Source organism: Asterias amurensis, chromosome 8 (genome assembly GCF_032118995.1).
Source record: "Asterias amurensis chromosome 8, ASM3211899v1".
Lineage (NCBI taxonomy): Eukaryota > Metazoa > Echinodermata > Asteroidea > Forcipulatida > Asteriidae > Asterias > Asterias amurensis.
In genome coordinates this window covers 20,312,683-20,327,174 of record NC_092655.1, presented here as the reverse complement: position 1 = coordinate 20,327,174, position 14,492 = coordinate 20,312,683, and the positions used below count along the sequence as shown (strand labels likewise).

At 37.9% G+C, this 14,492-nt stretch overlaps 2 protein-coding genes across 5 annotated transcripts in view; one reads left to right on the top strand and one right to left on the bottom strand.

The window, feature by feature from the left end:
• Positions 1–3,827, bottom strand: part of LOC139940538 (disintegrin and metalloproteinase domain-containing protein 12-like) — a 65,721-nt gene extending 61,894 nt beyond the window's left edge. For 3 of the 4 annotated variants that reach the window (XM_071936837.1, XM_071936838.1, XM_071936839.1), the window contains exon 1: positions 3,661–3,827. In XM_071936837.1, coding sequence (XP_071792938.1) covers positions 3,661–3,760 — 100 coding nt within the window. In that variant the 5' untranslated portion in view covers positions 3,761–3,827. The remainder of the gene's footprint in view (positions 1–3,660) is intronic. The other variant, XM_071936840.1, reaches the window with a different exon arrangement.
• Positions 3,828–5,406: 1,579 nt separating this feature from the next.
• LOC139940541 (E3 ubiquitin-protein ligase TRIM71-like) lies at positions 5,407–14,185 on the top strand. The gene has a single exon (XM_071936843.1). The coding sequence runs from the start codon at positions 5,407–5,409 to the stop codon at positions 7,513–7,515; it is 2,109 nt and encodes a 702-aa protein (XP_071792944.1). The 3' UTR covers positions 7,516–14,185.
• The last annotated feature ends 307 nt before the right edge of the window (positions 14,186–14,492 follow it).

Genomic DNA, 14,492 nt, shown 5'->3' with positions numbered 1-14,492 from the left:
TGAGAAATGCTTTGTGTAAGTCAATGTTTAGGTTTGGTAAATTACACAATACAAAACACAACAACTTAAACTGGCATGTATAACAGGATCCTTTCTTGATGCTTGTCAAAGGATATCTTGACCTACATATTTGCCCTTGTAGTCAAAGATGCCAGGGGTGGATATCGCAAAGAGTTAAAGACACTGGACACTATTGGTAATTTGTTAAAGACAAGTCTTCTCACTTGGTGTATCTCAACATATGCATAAAATAACAAAGCTGTGAAAACTTGAGCTCAATTGGTCGTCGAAGTTGGTAGATAATAATGAAAGTAAAAACAATGAATAGTGACAGTAAAAACATCCTTCGTCATTATGAAGTTGTGTGCTTTCAGATCTTTGACTACGTCACTTCAGAGGGAGCCGTTTCTCACAATGTTTTATACTATCAACCTCTCCCCATTACTCGTTACAAAGTGAGTTATGCTAATAATTATTTTGAGTTACCAATAGTGTCCACTGCCTTTAAGACTACATGTACATGTAGTCTTTTCTCTAGTTAGGTTACTCGTCCCCTTGCTCTATGCTCGTCCTAAATTAGGACTAGCCGTACGTTTTTAATATCCTAGTCCTAACTAACTCTTTGTGAAATCGACCCCAGGTCTGGGTTTTGGGGAGCTGATTTGACTGGAAACAATAAACCTAAATTTTAAAGATCCAAAAAAGTTCTATACTACATGGAAACCAAATCTGTGATTGATAAGTGTGGTGGGTAGTTAACTAAAAACTAACCATGAATTATTTACAGTATTTTGACACATCTGCCATGTCCACTGCCATGTAAGCCCATGTGGAATTATTTTTTGCATGATGGAGGAATGTAACATAGTACTGTGTGCATTGTTCAAATATAGTACTCGCATGTTACATGTACGTGTACAATGATGTACAAGTTACCTACATGTTTGTTGTGTTGTCATTAAAGGCAGTGGACACTATTGGTAATTACTTACAATAATTTGATTTTAAGACCTCAGAATTAGAGTTTGAGGTCTCAAATTCAAGCATCTGAAATCACACAACTTCATGTGACAAGGGTGTTTTTTCTTTCATGTTTATATCGCAACTTACAGGACCAATTGAGTTCAAATTTTCACAGGTTTGTTATTTTATGCATATTTTGAGATACACCAAGTGAGAATACTGGTCTCTGACAATTACCAAAAGGGTCCACTGCCTTTAGGGGTCAAAATGGCAGGCTAACTATATTGTGCATACTATACCACAGGTCTTTTTGGTTGGTAAGCAGTTTGCAACAGCAACATGTAGTTCTTTTTTCCGATGTGTGTTTTAGAACAAACTTTTTGTGAAAGTTTTTTTGTTTTAAAACATCAACAACATCATCAGACAAAATCTGTCAAGAAAATTTGTTTTTATTCAATTACTTTTGGTAAAAAATCAAGAAATGCAATTAAAGCAACCACGGAGAAGAGGACAGCAACAACAGCAACAACAACGGTACTTTATTCATAAAGTAAACACAGATGACAGCAACAACAGTAAACACTGCTACAGGCATTACATTTAAACTACTGAGCAAGGACTAGCCTTGGTCCAGTCCTCAAGGATAACAACACTCAACTATTGTGTTCTGAATCAGTCAATGACATCATCACTGAACTGACATACAGTATGGACTTTGTATAATTACAGAGTAGAGTGTATTTAACACTCCATCATTGTTCAAATCCAGACAAGGACATATATTATCACAGATTTCCCTTTATTTACTCTGATATGTTTTTTTGTAAAGCTTTGTCATTTGACTTGTCCAAAGTTTCCTTCACTCACTGAAAGGAACTTGCATTATTAAAAACCATAAGCCAGTCAGTGTAGTTTTTGTTGGCTAAGTAAATCCCATGGTGTAGTTTTGTTCATTTGTCTCCATTTTTACAGGGATTGCTCTTAAAACTTGGTGTCCCTTATGGGCATTCCCAAGGCTGCTTGATTTTGAGGTGTGTTTTTTTTCAAAATATAGTTGCTTTGTTTGGGTAATTCTTGATCTGATCATTATGCATTAAAGGCAGTGGACACTATTGGTAATTACTCACAATAATTATTAGCCTTTTTTTAAACCCTTACTTGGTAATGAGTAATGGGGACAGGTTGATTTGATAGTATAAAACATTGTGAGAAACAGCTCCCTCTGAAGTAACGTAGGTTTCGAGAAAGAAGTAATTTTTCCACAAATTTTATTTTGAGACCTCAGAATTAGATTTTGGGGTCTCGAAACCAAGCATCTGAAAGCACACAACTTCGTGTGACAAGGGCATTTTTTCTTTCAATTATTATCTCGCAACTTCGACGACCAATTGAGCTCAAATTTTCACAGGTTTATTATTTTATGCATATGTTGAGATACACCAAGTGAGAAGACTGGTCTTTGAAAATTACCAATAGTGTCCAGTGTCTTTAACACTGTTCGTTTACGGCCTGAATCAATGTGATATACACTGTATGTAGACAACCTAGATTCACAACCGGGTCAACCCAACCCTACTACATGTTTGTAAACGCACCAGTTGATCAAGTTGCAATTTATTGTCATTGGCGCTGGCAGTCAATTCAAATCTCAAATCGTGGTGTATTTTGTTGTGTTTAATAGCCATGTGATTAAAAAAGGTGTTTGGGGTTTTGTTGTTATTAGCAGAGTACTTAAATAATTAAACTAGACCATGCAAAAAAGATCCTAAGTAAAAGCCTGTTTCATTAAACTACTTCCTGTGAATGCGAAACAAACTTTGACGTCACAGGGTTGTTTTCGCAGCGAATGTTTTGCTTTTTAAGTTTTAATTCAGCACAAGTCAACTGATGCTAATTTTAAAGTTGTTATAAATTTGTGATGTCAGAATTTTAGCGCATTCACATTCACATGATGAGGTATGAAACGGGCCAGATTCAAATATCGTTACACCTTATATTTTACTACCAACCAAGAATGCTAATCTACCCTTTTACCAACGGCAACATCAATAATTAAATATACAACAATGAAAAACACAAAAAAAATTGTTTTTTTTAAACAAAACAAGAAACTCAGAATGGCTATTATTTTTATCAGTCTCAGTATTGATTGATTCAATCATTTTCCCCTATTTTTAATTTTGGCTTCCTTAAATTCCTTCTTAATTTTTTAGCAACATCATTTATAAATTTGCTGTAGGGGGGCCTATATTGTTTATAATATTTATATGTTTTCGACTTTGAAAAATGTATTTTGGTTATCATGCCTAATTTTAATTAACACCAACAAACACGCACAGTAACAATACTATTTACTAACAGTTGTACCGTTTTGATTGTAAAATTAAAGCAAACAATTATCACTGACAGATGATATAATAGTGTCTTAGATAAAAGGTCCCCTAAGAATTTATAAATAACGGTTTATAATCGCAAATCCCTTGGTGGTCCAAGCCGCAGGGGAAAATCGTGCCGTCTGCCCACGGCGCACAACCGACCAGACAACCCGGACACGGCCGAACACGCTGAATACACCCATCCCACTTCTCCGGAGTGCGTAGAACCATAAAACAAGTTTTGGCAACCACCTATAACTTATTGCATTTTACCCCCAATTGTAAAGTAATGATGCTCAAAATCATGTTGATGTTGGCTTACCTTCTGACTCTTGAAGATTGATAGTCAATCCTTGCGTTTGGAGAAGAAAATACAGAGATAAAATGAGATAGATAGGAGGACAGTACTGTTGCCACGACATCTTTGAAGGCAGTGGATTGATTGAGCTCACCGTCCCTCGACTGACTCGTCCTCGCACATGTACATTCGTTGAAGTTCATGTACGTAATAAACGTGCGATGTGCCTTTCGCACACACACAGTCAGTCGATGAGAAAATACAGCTGACATTTACTTTACTTGCTTCAAGACGTTAGTTGTGAGTGTGCTTTCAAAACTAAACACACCACTGACAGCGCGTGCCACTGACGTGCACAGAACACAGTATCAGGCAACACCTGTAATTAACAAACACTAACGCCTTGGAGTACGACTAGTACTCTTATTGTGAACTCGTGGTGGCGCTATTGAAATTCAAGAGCCAATCAATTATTTTTATTTCACCATTAATTCTAAAAACTGAAGATACGGGGGTAAACAAACAAGTACCGATAAAAAATAATGGGGGTAAACATGTGGGAAAACAACAGATCAAAATGGTTGGTCAAAAATTTGTGACTTTCTCTCTCTAAAATATCCACCCTCGGTCCATGGAGGTCACGGGATGCTCAGTCATTCAATAGGCTGTGACATGTTTCTCCGGCACAGGTGTAGGGGCGGTATCCGAAGTACTCCGCATGCAGTAGTCATTACTGTGAATTGACAAAGGCCGATTTCACGGAATTAATAACAAACGGATTATTACATGTGTATTGATATACAGGTTCATTTAAAGTTTAACCACCGCGTGATTGGGGAGGTCCGTTTTATGTAACACTTACAACAATATCTGTATATCTATATACTTTCCAAGAAAGATGAATTTAAATTGATACTCTTTAAAATAACGAACTGCTAAGCCACCGTCAATTTGAAAGAATTACCAATAATCAGGAGAAGAAGGAGGAGGTGGGGGGGGGGGGGTTCTTCCAGAATGCCAGAAAATAACTTTCACACGTAAAACAAAACTCTATTGTAGTAATATTTATAGTAATAAACATTGAATGTATAATAATGTGTATGATGAGTTTTCCGTTCAATCAACTCCGCATTGTCTTATGTTAATTTCTATGCTTGAACATCCTTCATCAAAAACTATTTAAGACTTATTGTTTGGCGCATTATAAAATGATAGGAAAAATAATTGCAAGGGTCGGGAATTATTGTCAATCGCAGGGGGGGGGGGCTGGGGCGGGTCTAGAATATTGACTGGGTGCGTGCATTTTGCCCTCATTATTAAAAGAAAAAATTTCTCGATTTTCTAATCTGCTGAAACCTTACTGTAATAGCCGAAACTGCAAATAATTTCACAGATTCGTCACAGGCCCGGCCTGATTGCCATTTTTGTTTTCTTTTTCTTGTGGCGCAAGTTGGTAGTTAATTTTTTGCTCTATGTAACCAATATTAGGCCGCTTTTAGATAATTTTAATCAACGTAAACCACAAGGGAAACTGACTGGGTTAAATTATTTTGTAGAGCCAAACCAATAAGTGTAAAGAGCGCCCTCTATACAACAAATTATAATTAGCGAATGACGTCAACCATCTCATTTCCGGCAACATAATCACGCTAGAAAAATGCAAGGCCGCCGATGCACTGGGTGATGCATACACGAAGCGCACACAGTGGACGGGGAGCGGCAGAGATGATGATGCTGCATGACTAAGTAATGTATTGAATACCGTTCATCATGGCTGCCTCACTGTCGCAACTCTCCGTTCTCAGTCAAATCAGCGAGGAATTCCTCCTCTGTCAAGTCTGTTTCGAACGATTCAACAAACCCAAAATCCTCCCGTGTCTTCACAGCTTCTGTGAGGGGTGCGTCCAGCGGTACATCCCGCCCGGCTGTCGTTCCATCCGGTGCCCAATGTGCAAACAGGAGACGGAACTCCCAGAAAATGGCGTGAGCGGCCTGAAGGATAATTTCTTCATACTCAACCTATCTGACGTATTCACTGAGATTGCGCCGGCTAAGAAGGGCGACGGACCTCTGCGCAAAGCCGTCTGCACCATATGTGTTGGTGCGGATCCAGCCGAGGCAAGTTTCAGATGCTTAGAATGTGTGGATTTTCTCTGTGACAACTGTGCGCCATCTCATGATCACCGTCTGGCGAGGTTTAGTCGCCAGCACCACATCATCTCCGTGCCGGCCTCGGAGAACAAGAAACTTCTGAGGAGAGACATTTTTTGCGAGAAGCACAACTCTGAGACGGTAAGATTTTTCTGTGAGACTTGTTACCGACCCATATGCCGGGAATGTGTCCTAGTCGAGCACAAAGATCACTCCCACACTTTTTTGAAGGATGAAGTTGCGAAACACAGGAACACAATAGACACTTTGCTGCACGGTGTCAGAGATAAGATTGCAGCTTTTGAAGAAGCGATGAAAAACGTTGATGAGGCTGAGGCTAATCTTGAGGCCAACCGGGGCCAGGCAGAGTACATCATCACCAAGACATTGGAGGACTACATCTGCCAACTTCGACAACAGCAGAAACAACTCACCCACCAATTGAGTCGCGCATGTGATGGGCGCAAGAAGCAGCTGAATGCCCACCGGAAGAGCCTCCAGACCGGACTTGAGAACCTCTTGAGCGGGTTCGACTTCACAGAGAAGGCACTGGGTCATGGCTCGGAGCTGGACATCCTGTCGATCAAAGATGAGGTCATCGACAGACTACAAGGGCTTTCCAACATCTCACCCCAGCAAGACCTGACATTGGACCAGCTCAGTCAGCTGTACTTTGTCGCAAGTGAGAACATGATCGACACCCCTTTGCCCCTTCTTGGCGAAATCCGATGCGGGGACCGGACTTTTGTCGACATGTCCGAAATGGGTGATTCCAGATCGATATGTTCCATCGAGTCCTCAGAGCTAGGCGATAGCTCCCTCTCTGAATCCATTCCAAAATCACCAAGGAGGGTGGTTGATTCCAAACCAGTTGTGACCACCACCAAACCCCAACTCATCTTCCATCTCAAAGACGAGACGGACGAGGCGGGCGAGTTCGACTGGCCGAGCGGAGTGGCGTCCAGCGTCGATGGAGAGTACGTAGCGATTGTCGACCGCGACAACGACCGGTTACAGGTGTACAACCGGAAGGGAAAGTTTGAGTGTAAGTTTGGAAACCGAGGTCGCCAACCCTGTCAGTTTGAGCTTCCGTTAGACGCAGCGATCACGATGGATGATGATCCCTGCATCTACGTCACCGATGAGTACAACCACCGAGTTCAGAAGTTGACGCTCTACGGGAAGTACATCTCGCACTTTGGAGATAACGGGATTTTCAAGCAGCCGTACGGAATCGCGATCAACAACGACGGTCATGTAGTCGTTACCGATATCGGGAAGCATCGAGTGACCGTCCACGATGCACAGGGTAAGCTCCTCAATCATTTCGGATCGCGAGGTGACGCGGATAACCAGTTCAACGAGCCGCGATACGTTGCGATACACAACGATAAGATCGTCGTGTCCGATCACTGCAACCACTGCATTAAGGTCTTCACCTCTCAGGGAGTCCACCTTCGCACTTTCGGTTCCTGTGGTTCCGGTAATGGCCAGTTCATCGGACCCACCGGAGTCTGCATTGACAAGGACGGCAACATCATCGTGGCAGACTGCGCGGATCGAGTCCAGCTGTTCAACTCGGAGGGGATGTTCATCAGACATCTACTCAACGAAGCAGATGGCGTAAGTGGCCCTCTTGGAATGACCATCACGGCTACTGGGGAGTTGGTAATCACAAACCTTGGTACCCACTGTGTCAATGTGTTCAAATATGGAGGGTGGGTTTAAGGATAAAAGATTCCTTCAAAAGATAAAATTCATGAACAGAACATTTCAAATAAGTTATTATTTTCATCCTCGGGTTTTGTTTGTTGTTTATGGAACACAATCCATGCATGGTGAAAAGAAATGTTGTTTCACGAATAAAATAATTTTAAAAAACTGGGCCCAATTTCATGGAATGCTTATTCACCCAAATCAAGCACGGCAAAATTATCAGAATATCAGAATAAGGTTCTAGCCGAAGTGCCATTATCACATGCACTATCTTTGACCAGTACCCTGCTCATCAGTTTTGCAAACAAGCTTACATCCGGATGTATTCAGCCCTATGAGTAGGTGGCAATGACCTCTGGAAATAAATAATTGTAGCCCACACCTTGAAGTGGCCTTCAGGCCTTGTGTGTCTGGCGACTTGCATACACAATATATATATAAAATAAGCCACAAAATTGTCAAGCAGAATTGTCAGCTCCGTGAACCGGGCGCGGTTGGTTTCATTTTTCAAACCAAAAAGATTTTACGATAAGCCCAACGGTAACCAACTTCAAAAATCTTCAAAGGGCACAATAATTCGGAAAAAATCTTGGTTTTCACATGAATTGAAAAACTCATAAAACCCACCAAAAATATTACCAAATTGTAACAGTAACTCATATCCATTTATGTGGATAATTCTACAATTTTTTACGACGAATTACCGGTAAAGCATTACCCTTTAGAAAAATTGACATTTAAAATTCACGGTTGAAATTTAGAAATGCATGGATTGTGAATCCTTTGTCATTTTCATATCATTATTTTATTCCGGATCAGATTGTAAATGAACGCACAAAATGCAATTAAAAATGATTTATGTACATAATAATATTTGAAGATGTATGATTTGTGCTGAGCAATACTCGATCTCCAACATTAAGCATAACTAAATTAGAGAGAGGTAGCTAGACTTGTCCAAGGCCTTTTGCATTTTTAATGATTTATCCAAGAGGTAGGCCTATTAACATCACGAACGCACACAGGACTTGAGTAAGTTCTAGAAAGTTGTGTGCTCGGTAAGTTTAGGGAATTGCACGCACGAAGGCCGTGCCATGTTGCCCTGGTCTGGCTCGGTACCGCTTCAAACCTCTTGTATAAAAGTTTAAGATTTTCCAATGGAAGTGCTCTTTGAAAGATAAAAAAGGCCCGAATTTCCGGGCCCGGCAGTGGCTCGATTTAAACTAGCATAACGACAGCCTTGGACAAGTCTATAGTGAGGGATTAAGAACAAGTTTTTTGAAAAAGAAAAACTTTCATTTCAACCATGACATTCTGAAGATGCAATATAAAAAGGCCATAAAAATAGACAACAAACTACAAAAATCACAACATATGGTGATGATGTTTCACACAATATGCTTTACAAAAGACAATCCCATGCTAGGGAACTTTTGAGGTTGTCATTAAAGGAACACGTTGCCTTGGATCGGTTGAGTTGGTCTTTGAAAAGCATTCTGTAACCTTTTGTTATAAAATGGGTAGAAAGATGTTGGAAAGGTAGAATACCATGAGCTACACAAACATGCCTCAAAATTGCATGGTTTTCGTTTTACCTCGTCGACTAACACGGTCGGCCATTAGATGGGAGTCAAACCATATGCATTTCATAACAAATGGTTTCAAACACTTTTTATAGACCAACTCGTCCGATCCAAGGCAACGGATCTCAATCCAAATTGAGAAACACTCAGAGTTGGTACATTTCTCAAGCTTTGTAAAAAGAAATATATGTTGTCACCACAGTGATTAACTCAACCCAGGCACACTACATACATCGTTGAATTTTAACCCCCATGCCAATAATTTTCATCTTGTGTTTTGTATCAACAAATCTGTACAAAATATTCAACATTTTCCAGAAGAAACGAGTTTGAGATGATTATTGTACATAATAAATATGTCTTATTCAGTCTGTACAAATCAAAGCATTTGATGTCTTGCCATTGAAAACCACAGTATTTGTCCAAGTTCTATTGTAACGAAAAAAGAGCGTAGAAGTTCGTAGAATTCTTGAAAATTGTATTCCAGAGTTCTATATTATTGTATCAATTTGTCAAAGAAAATAATGAGTAATAACCCAAAATATCCATAAATAATAACTAATAATGTGTATACTATTAATATTGTTATGAATGTCTATGTAATTAGCTAACAGTTGCTGCAAATAGACAATTCACAAAAATAAGGGTTACCAAAATTTTCCCGAACCAAAATAATAGTGGACAATTTTCTTGGATTGTGTTAGCGTTTAACAGAGACAATTCAAACAAAGTCAGAATATACAAGTTTATTGCAATACCTCAAGTCAAAATTGAGCAGCATATTATTGAAAGTTATATTAAAACTTTTCAAAAAGTGTAAAAAAAACATGCACAATTGTTCATAATGTAAACACAATTATTGTACTTCACTTTGGTTGAAACAGCCTTAATTAGCTGCGCTTCGAAAAAACACTTAAATGTATTCTTGAATATGACTTGGTCCCAGATAGATATATTTCACAGACAAATTGTTTTCAGTTTGAACTTCATTATTAACGAGCTTTCAGACCATTGCAATAATGTTTGATCAGACGATTCTGCAACGTGTGTAATTAACTTAAAGGCAGTGGACACTATTGGTAATTACTCAAAATAATTATCATCATAAAACCTTACTTGATCACCAGTAATGGGGAGAGGTTGATGGTATAAAACATTGTGAGAAACAGCTCCCTCTGAAGTGACGTAGTTTTCGAGAAAGAAGTAATTTTCCACGAGTTTGATTTCGAGACCTCAAGTTTAGAATTTGAGTTCTCGAAATCAAGCATCAGAAAGCACACAACTTCGTGACACAAAGTTTTTTTCTTTCATTATTATCTCGCAAATTCGACGACCGATTGAGCTCAAATTTTCACATGTTCGTTATTTTATGCATATGTTGAGATACACAAACTGTGAAGGCTAGTCTTTGACCATTACCAATAGTGTCCACTGTCTTTAAGCATATTCTGGCAAGGCTAACATGAAAAACAATAATCACAAGTTCAATCTTATTTGACATCAGCAGCTTATCATTATCACCTTTCTCCATAACGAAATATCATGGTGAACAATGAAAGTTGAAAATTGTATTCTTCAGTTTGAAAGTGAATATTTACTCAGCTCACAGTGGTGTTTTCTGAAGGCTTTTAACGTACGTACAATGCATAGGCCTCTAAAACACATGTTTTTTATGAGGTTCAAATATCAGTAATTAAGTCCCATGAGAGAGGAATAATCAGCTAGACTATAGATAGCCATATACGGGTCATCACCGCGCACTTGATTAAAAAGCAGCCACGCACAAGCGACCCTTAATAATCATATTTTAGTCTACTATATCTAATTCACTCGCCAGTAATATTTTTAACAATATCCGCTGCTAGAATTTAGGTTGTTTTGTTTTCATTCTAACTTGTGTTTCTTTGTTTTCCAGATTTACCCTCAATAATATTAAGGAATTTACATTTCATGGCAGGGTACCTTTGGTAATTGTTAAAGGCAGTGGACACTATTGGTAATTACTCAAAATAATTATTAGCATAAAACCTTACATGGTATAATGAGTTTGATAGAAGAAAAACATTGTGAGAAACGGCTCACTCTGAAGTAACGTAGTTTTCGAGAAAGAAGTAATTTTCCATGAATGATTTCGAGACCAAGATTAAAAAAAAAAATTAGGTCTCGAAATCGAGCATCAGAAAGCACACAACTTAGTGGTACAAGGGTGTCTTTTCTTTCATTATTATATCGCAAATTTGACGACCAATTGAGCTCAAATTTTCACAGGTTTGTTAATTTATGCATATGTTGAGATACAGCAAGTGTTATATGGCTCTCTTTTAACATCGGTCTTATATGTCAAGGTGGGCTACACCTGGTTTATCCCAAACCAGCATAAAAATTATAATATAAAAAAAAACTCTGCAAATTTGGGCTCAGAAAACAATAAAAGAAAACCTCCCGTGCTGCGTATAGATTTTTGTGCTTTCGGATCTGAGAAAATAATGCTGCATAAATTATGCCCGAAGCCTTTCTCAGATCGATATTTAGGTGGTAAAACATTATTTCTTGCTCTACACAATGTTTTGTAATGCTTGTTACCAAGTCAGTTTTAATTTAATATTTGTTTTGAGTAATTACCAAACGTGTACGTTCCCTTTAATCATGAAATTTGCCATGTTCATCATAATTTAGTGGAGCATTACTCTTAGTTCACGCGCCCCTTTTTTTTCTTCAAAACATTGAAAACATTCCATTTTAAACATACTCGTAAATTCATCAGATAGAAATTGATGTCAGGCGCTGCATGAACTTTCTTCAATAACATAAAATTTTATCTTTGTTTGATATTTACAATATTGTGTCCCAGAAAGGCCAGTTAATTTTTGAAGTGTGTTCCATAAAACTACATAGTTTACCCATGTGGAACAAAATTGTTCATTATGTTGACTGTATTTACCAGCACCCGTAGGTTGTGTGCTTAAAAGATGTTACCTTATGTATTGCATTGTCACCCACGGACCAATTTCATAAAAAGCTGCTAACCACACCGGGTTACCAACCAAAGTGCAATGCGATCTGTACTCTTTGTTGACTGGCTCCCTGCACATTTTGGCTTAGCAATTAAATTCCATCTTAGCGGTTTTTATGAAATTGGCATCCTGCCAGTGTTTTTGTGTAAAACCCACGTGTGTGTCTCTTAAAATTATATTTTCGCATTGTTTTAGCACATTTATTTTTTTAATGCATTTTAATGACTAAATAGTGTAAAAATGTATGCCATTTTGTGAAAAAAAAAATTGTGTAAAAAATGTGTAAAATATTATATTTATGACATGTACATGCAAAATTGAATTAATTATATTGTGGCGTGAGCGATGTTAGTTTAATACACAATGTTTTCAGTTTACCTGATAGCAGTTTATTCTTATTTATTCCCAATAATGTATCTTAAAGGAAAGAAACAGCATTGGTAATATTACTCATTACACTCGAAAATGATGTACTTATTAATCATAACTTTAATCTCAAAAATTTCCTGGTCACAATGTTGACCGGGAATCCATGGTCTCAATGGGTCTGACCTGATCTGGAATTGATGATCCGGAGTATGTGTTAAAGTGACCGGAAACTGTGTCAAGATGTTCGAAAAACATTCTTGCCGTAAATTTAATGCCAAAAAAAAAACAGTAAGAAAACATTTAGCAATTTAAGTTATAAAGTATTACAGTGATATAATGATGATTTGAAATGTTATCTCTACCTATTTCCGAGGGTTTAGGAGGCGTTGAAAAATAAGATCACAGAAAATCAAACATTTGGATACAAACTTATCGAAACTGTTGTACTTTCATGGATTTGTTTAATTGCCCTAATGGGCATATACTCTCTTTTTCTGCTGATTGTGTTTTTGAATGATGTGTTATTTGGAGGGTATAGCGTTTTGGGAAAGTAATTGATTTTAAATGCAATTGTTTTGCAAGATTGTTTAAAGGCAGTGGACACTATTGGTAATTGTCCAAGACTAGCCTTCACAGTTGGTGTATCTCAACATATGAATAAAATAACAAACCTGTGAAAATTAGAACTCAATCGGTCATTGCAGTTGCGAGATAATAATTAATGAAAAATAACCCTTGTCACAGGAAGTTGTGTGCATTAAGATGGTTGATTTCGAGACCTCAAGTTCTAAATCTGAGGTCTCGAAATCAAAATCATGGAAAATTACTTCTTTCTCGAAAACTATGGCTCTTGAGAGGGAGCCGTTTCTCACAATGTTTTATACCATTAAACTCTCCCCACAACACTCGTCACCAAGAAATGTCTTATGCCAATAATTATTTAGAGTAATTACCAATAGTGTCCACAGCCTTTAAAAGAATGGGGTGTGTAACCTTGGTAACAACCTTTAAGTCTGTTTATGGAACGTTTACTTGGTTAGAAAATGATATTTGAGACATAACCTTATCAAAACAATGTTCACACTTATTTGACCTTTTTAGGAATGTTCAAAATATTGCTTGATAAAAGACCGAACAGCTTGCAAAACAAAACAGTCCAACCATTGTGTGATTATGAGAAAGATAAGTTGAAAGAGGTTACATCTTCAAAACAATAGTTGTTTGAAATCGAACATTGTGTTATAACTGTCTCCTCGTGGACACTATTGGTAATTACTCAAAATAATTATTAGCATAAAACCTTACTTGGTGACGAGTAATGGGGAGAGGTTGACGGTATAAAACATTGTGAGAAACGGCTCCCTCTGAAGTGCCATAGTTTTCGAGAAAGAAGTAATTTTTCATGAATTTGATTTCGAGACCTCAGATTTAGAACTTGAGGTCTCGAAATTCGACAACCAATTGAGCTCAAAATTTTCACTATCGACTTCTACCCATTACTCGTTTCCAAGTAAATTTGTATGCTAATAATATTTTGAGTAATTACCAATAGTGTCCACTGCCTTTAAACCATGGAGATTCCTACTTCCATGGTTAAACACAGCAGCACAAAACGCACCCGTAACAGTGGATGCCTGAATCCTATGTTTATCAGAGATCTACTGATGTTAAAGGAACACGTTGCCTTGGATCGGACGAGTTGGTCTTTGAAAAGTGTTTGAAACCGTTTGTTATGAAATGCATATGGTTAGAAAGATATTTTAAAAGTAGAATATAATGATCCACACAAGTATCACTCAAAATTGCGTGGTTTTCCTTTTACCTCGTCGACTTACACGGTCGGCCACTTATGGGAGTCAAATTTTTGACTCCCATAAATGGTCGACCGTGTTAGTTCGTATATAGTAAAAGGAAAACCACGCAATTTCGAGGCAAGTTTGTGTGGATCATTGTATTCTACTTTTAAAACATCTTTCTAACCATATGCATTTTATAACAAACGGTTACGAACGCTTTTTAAAGA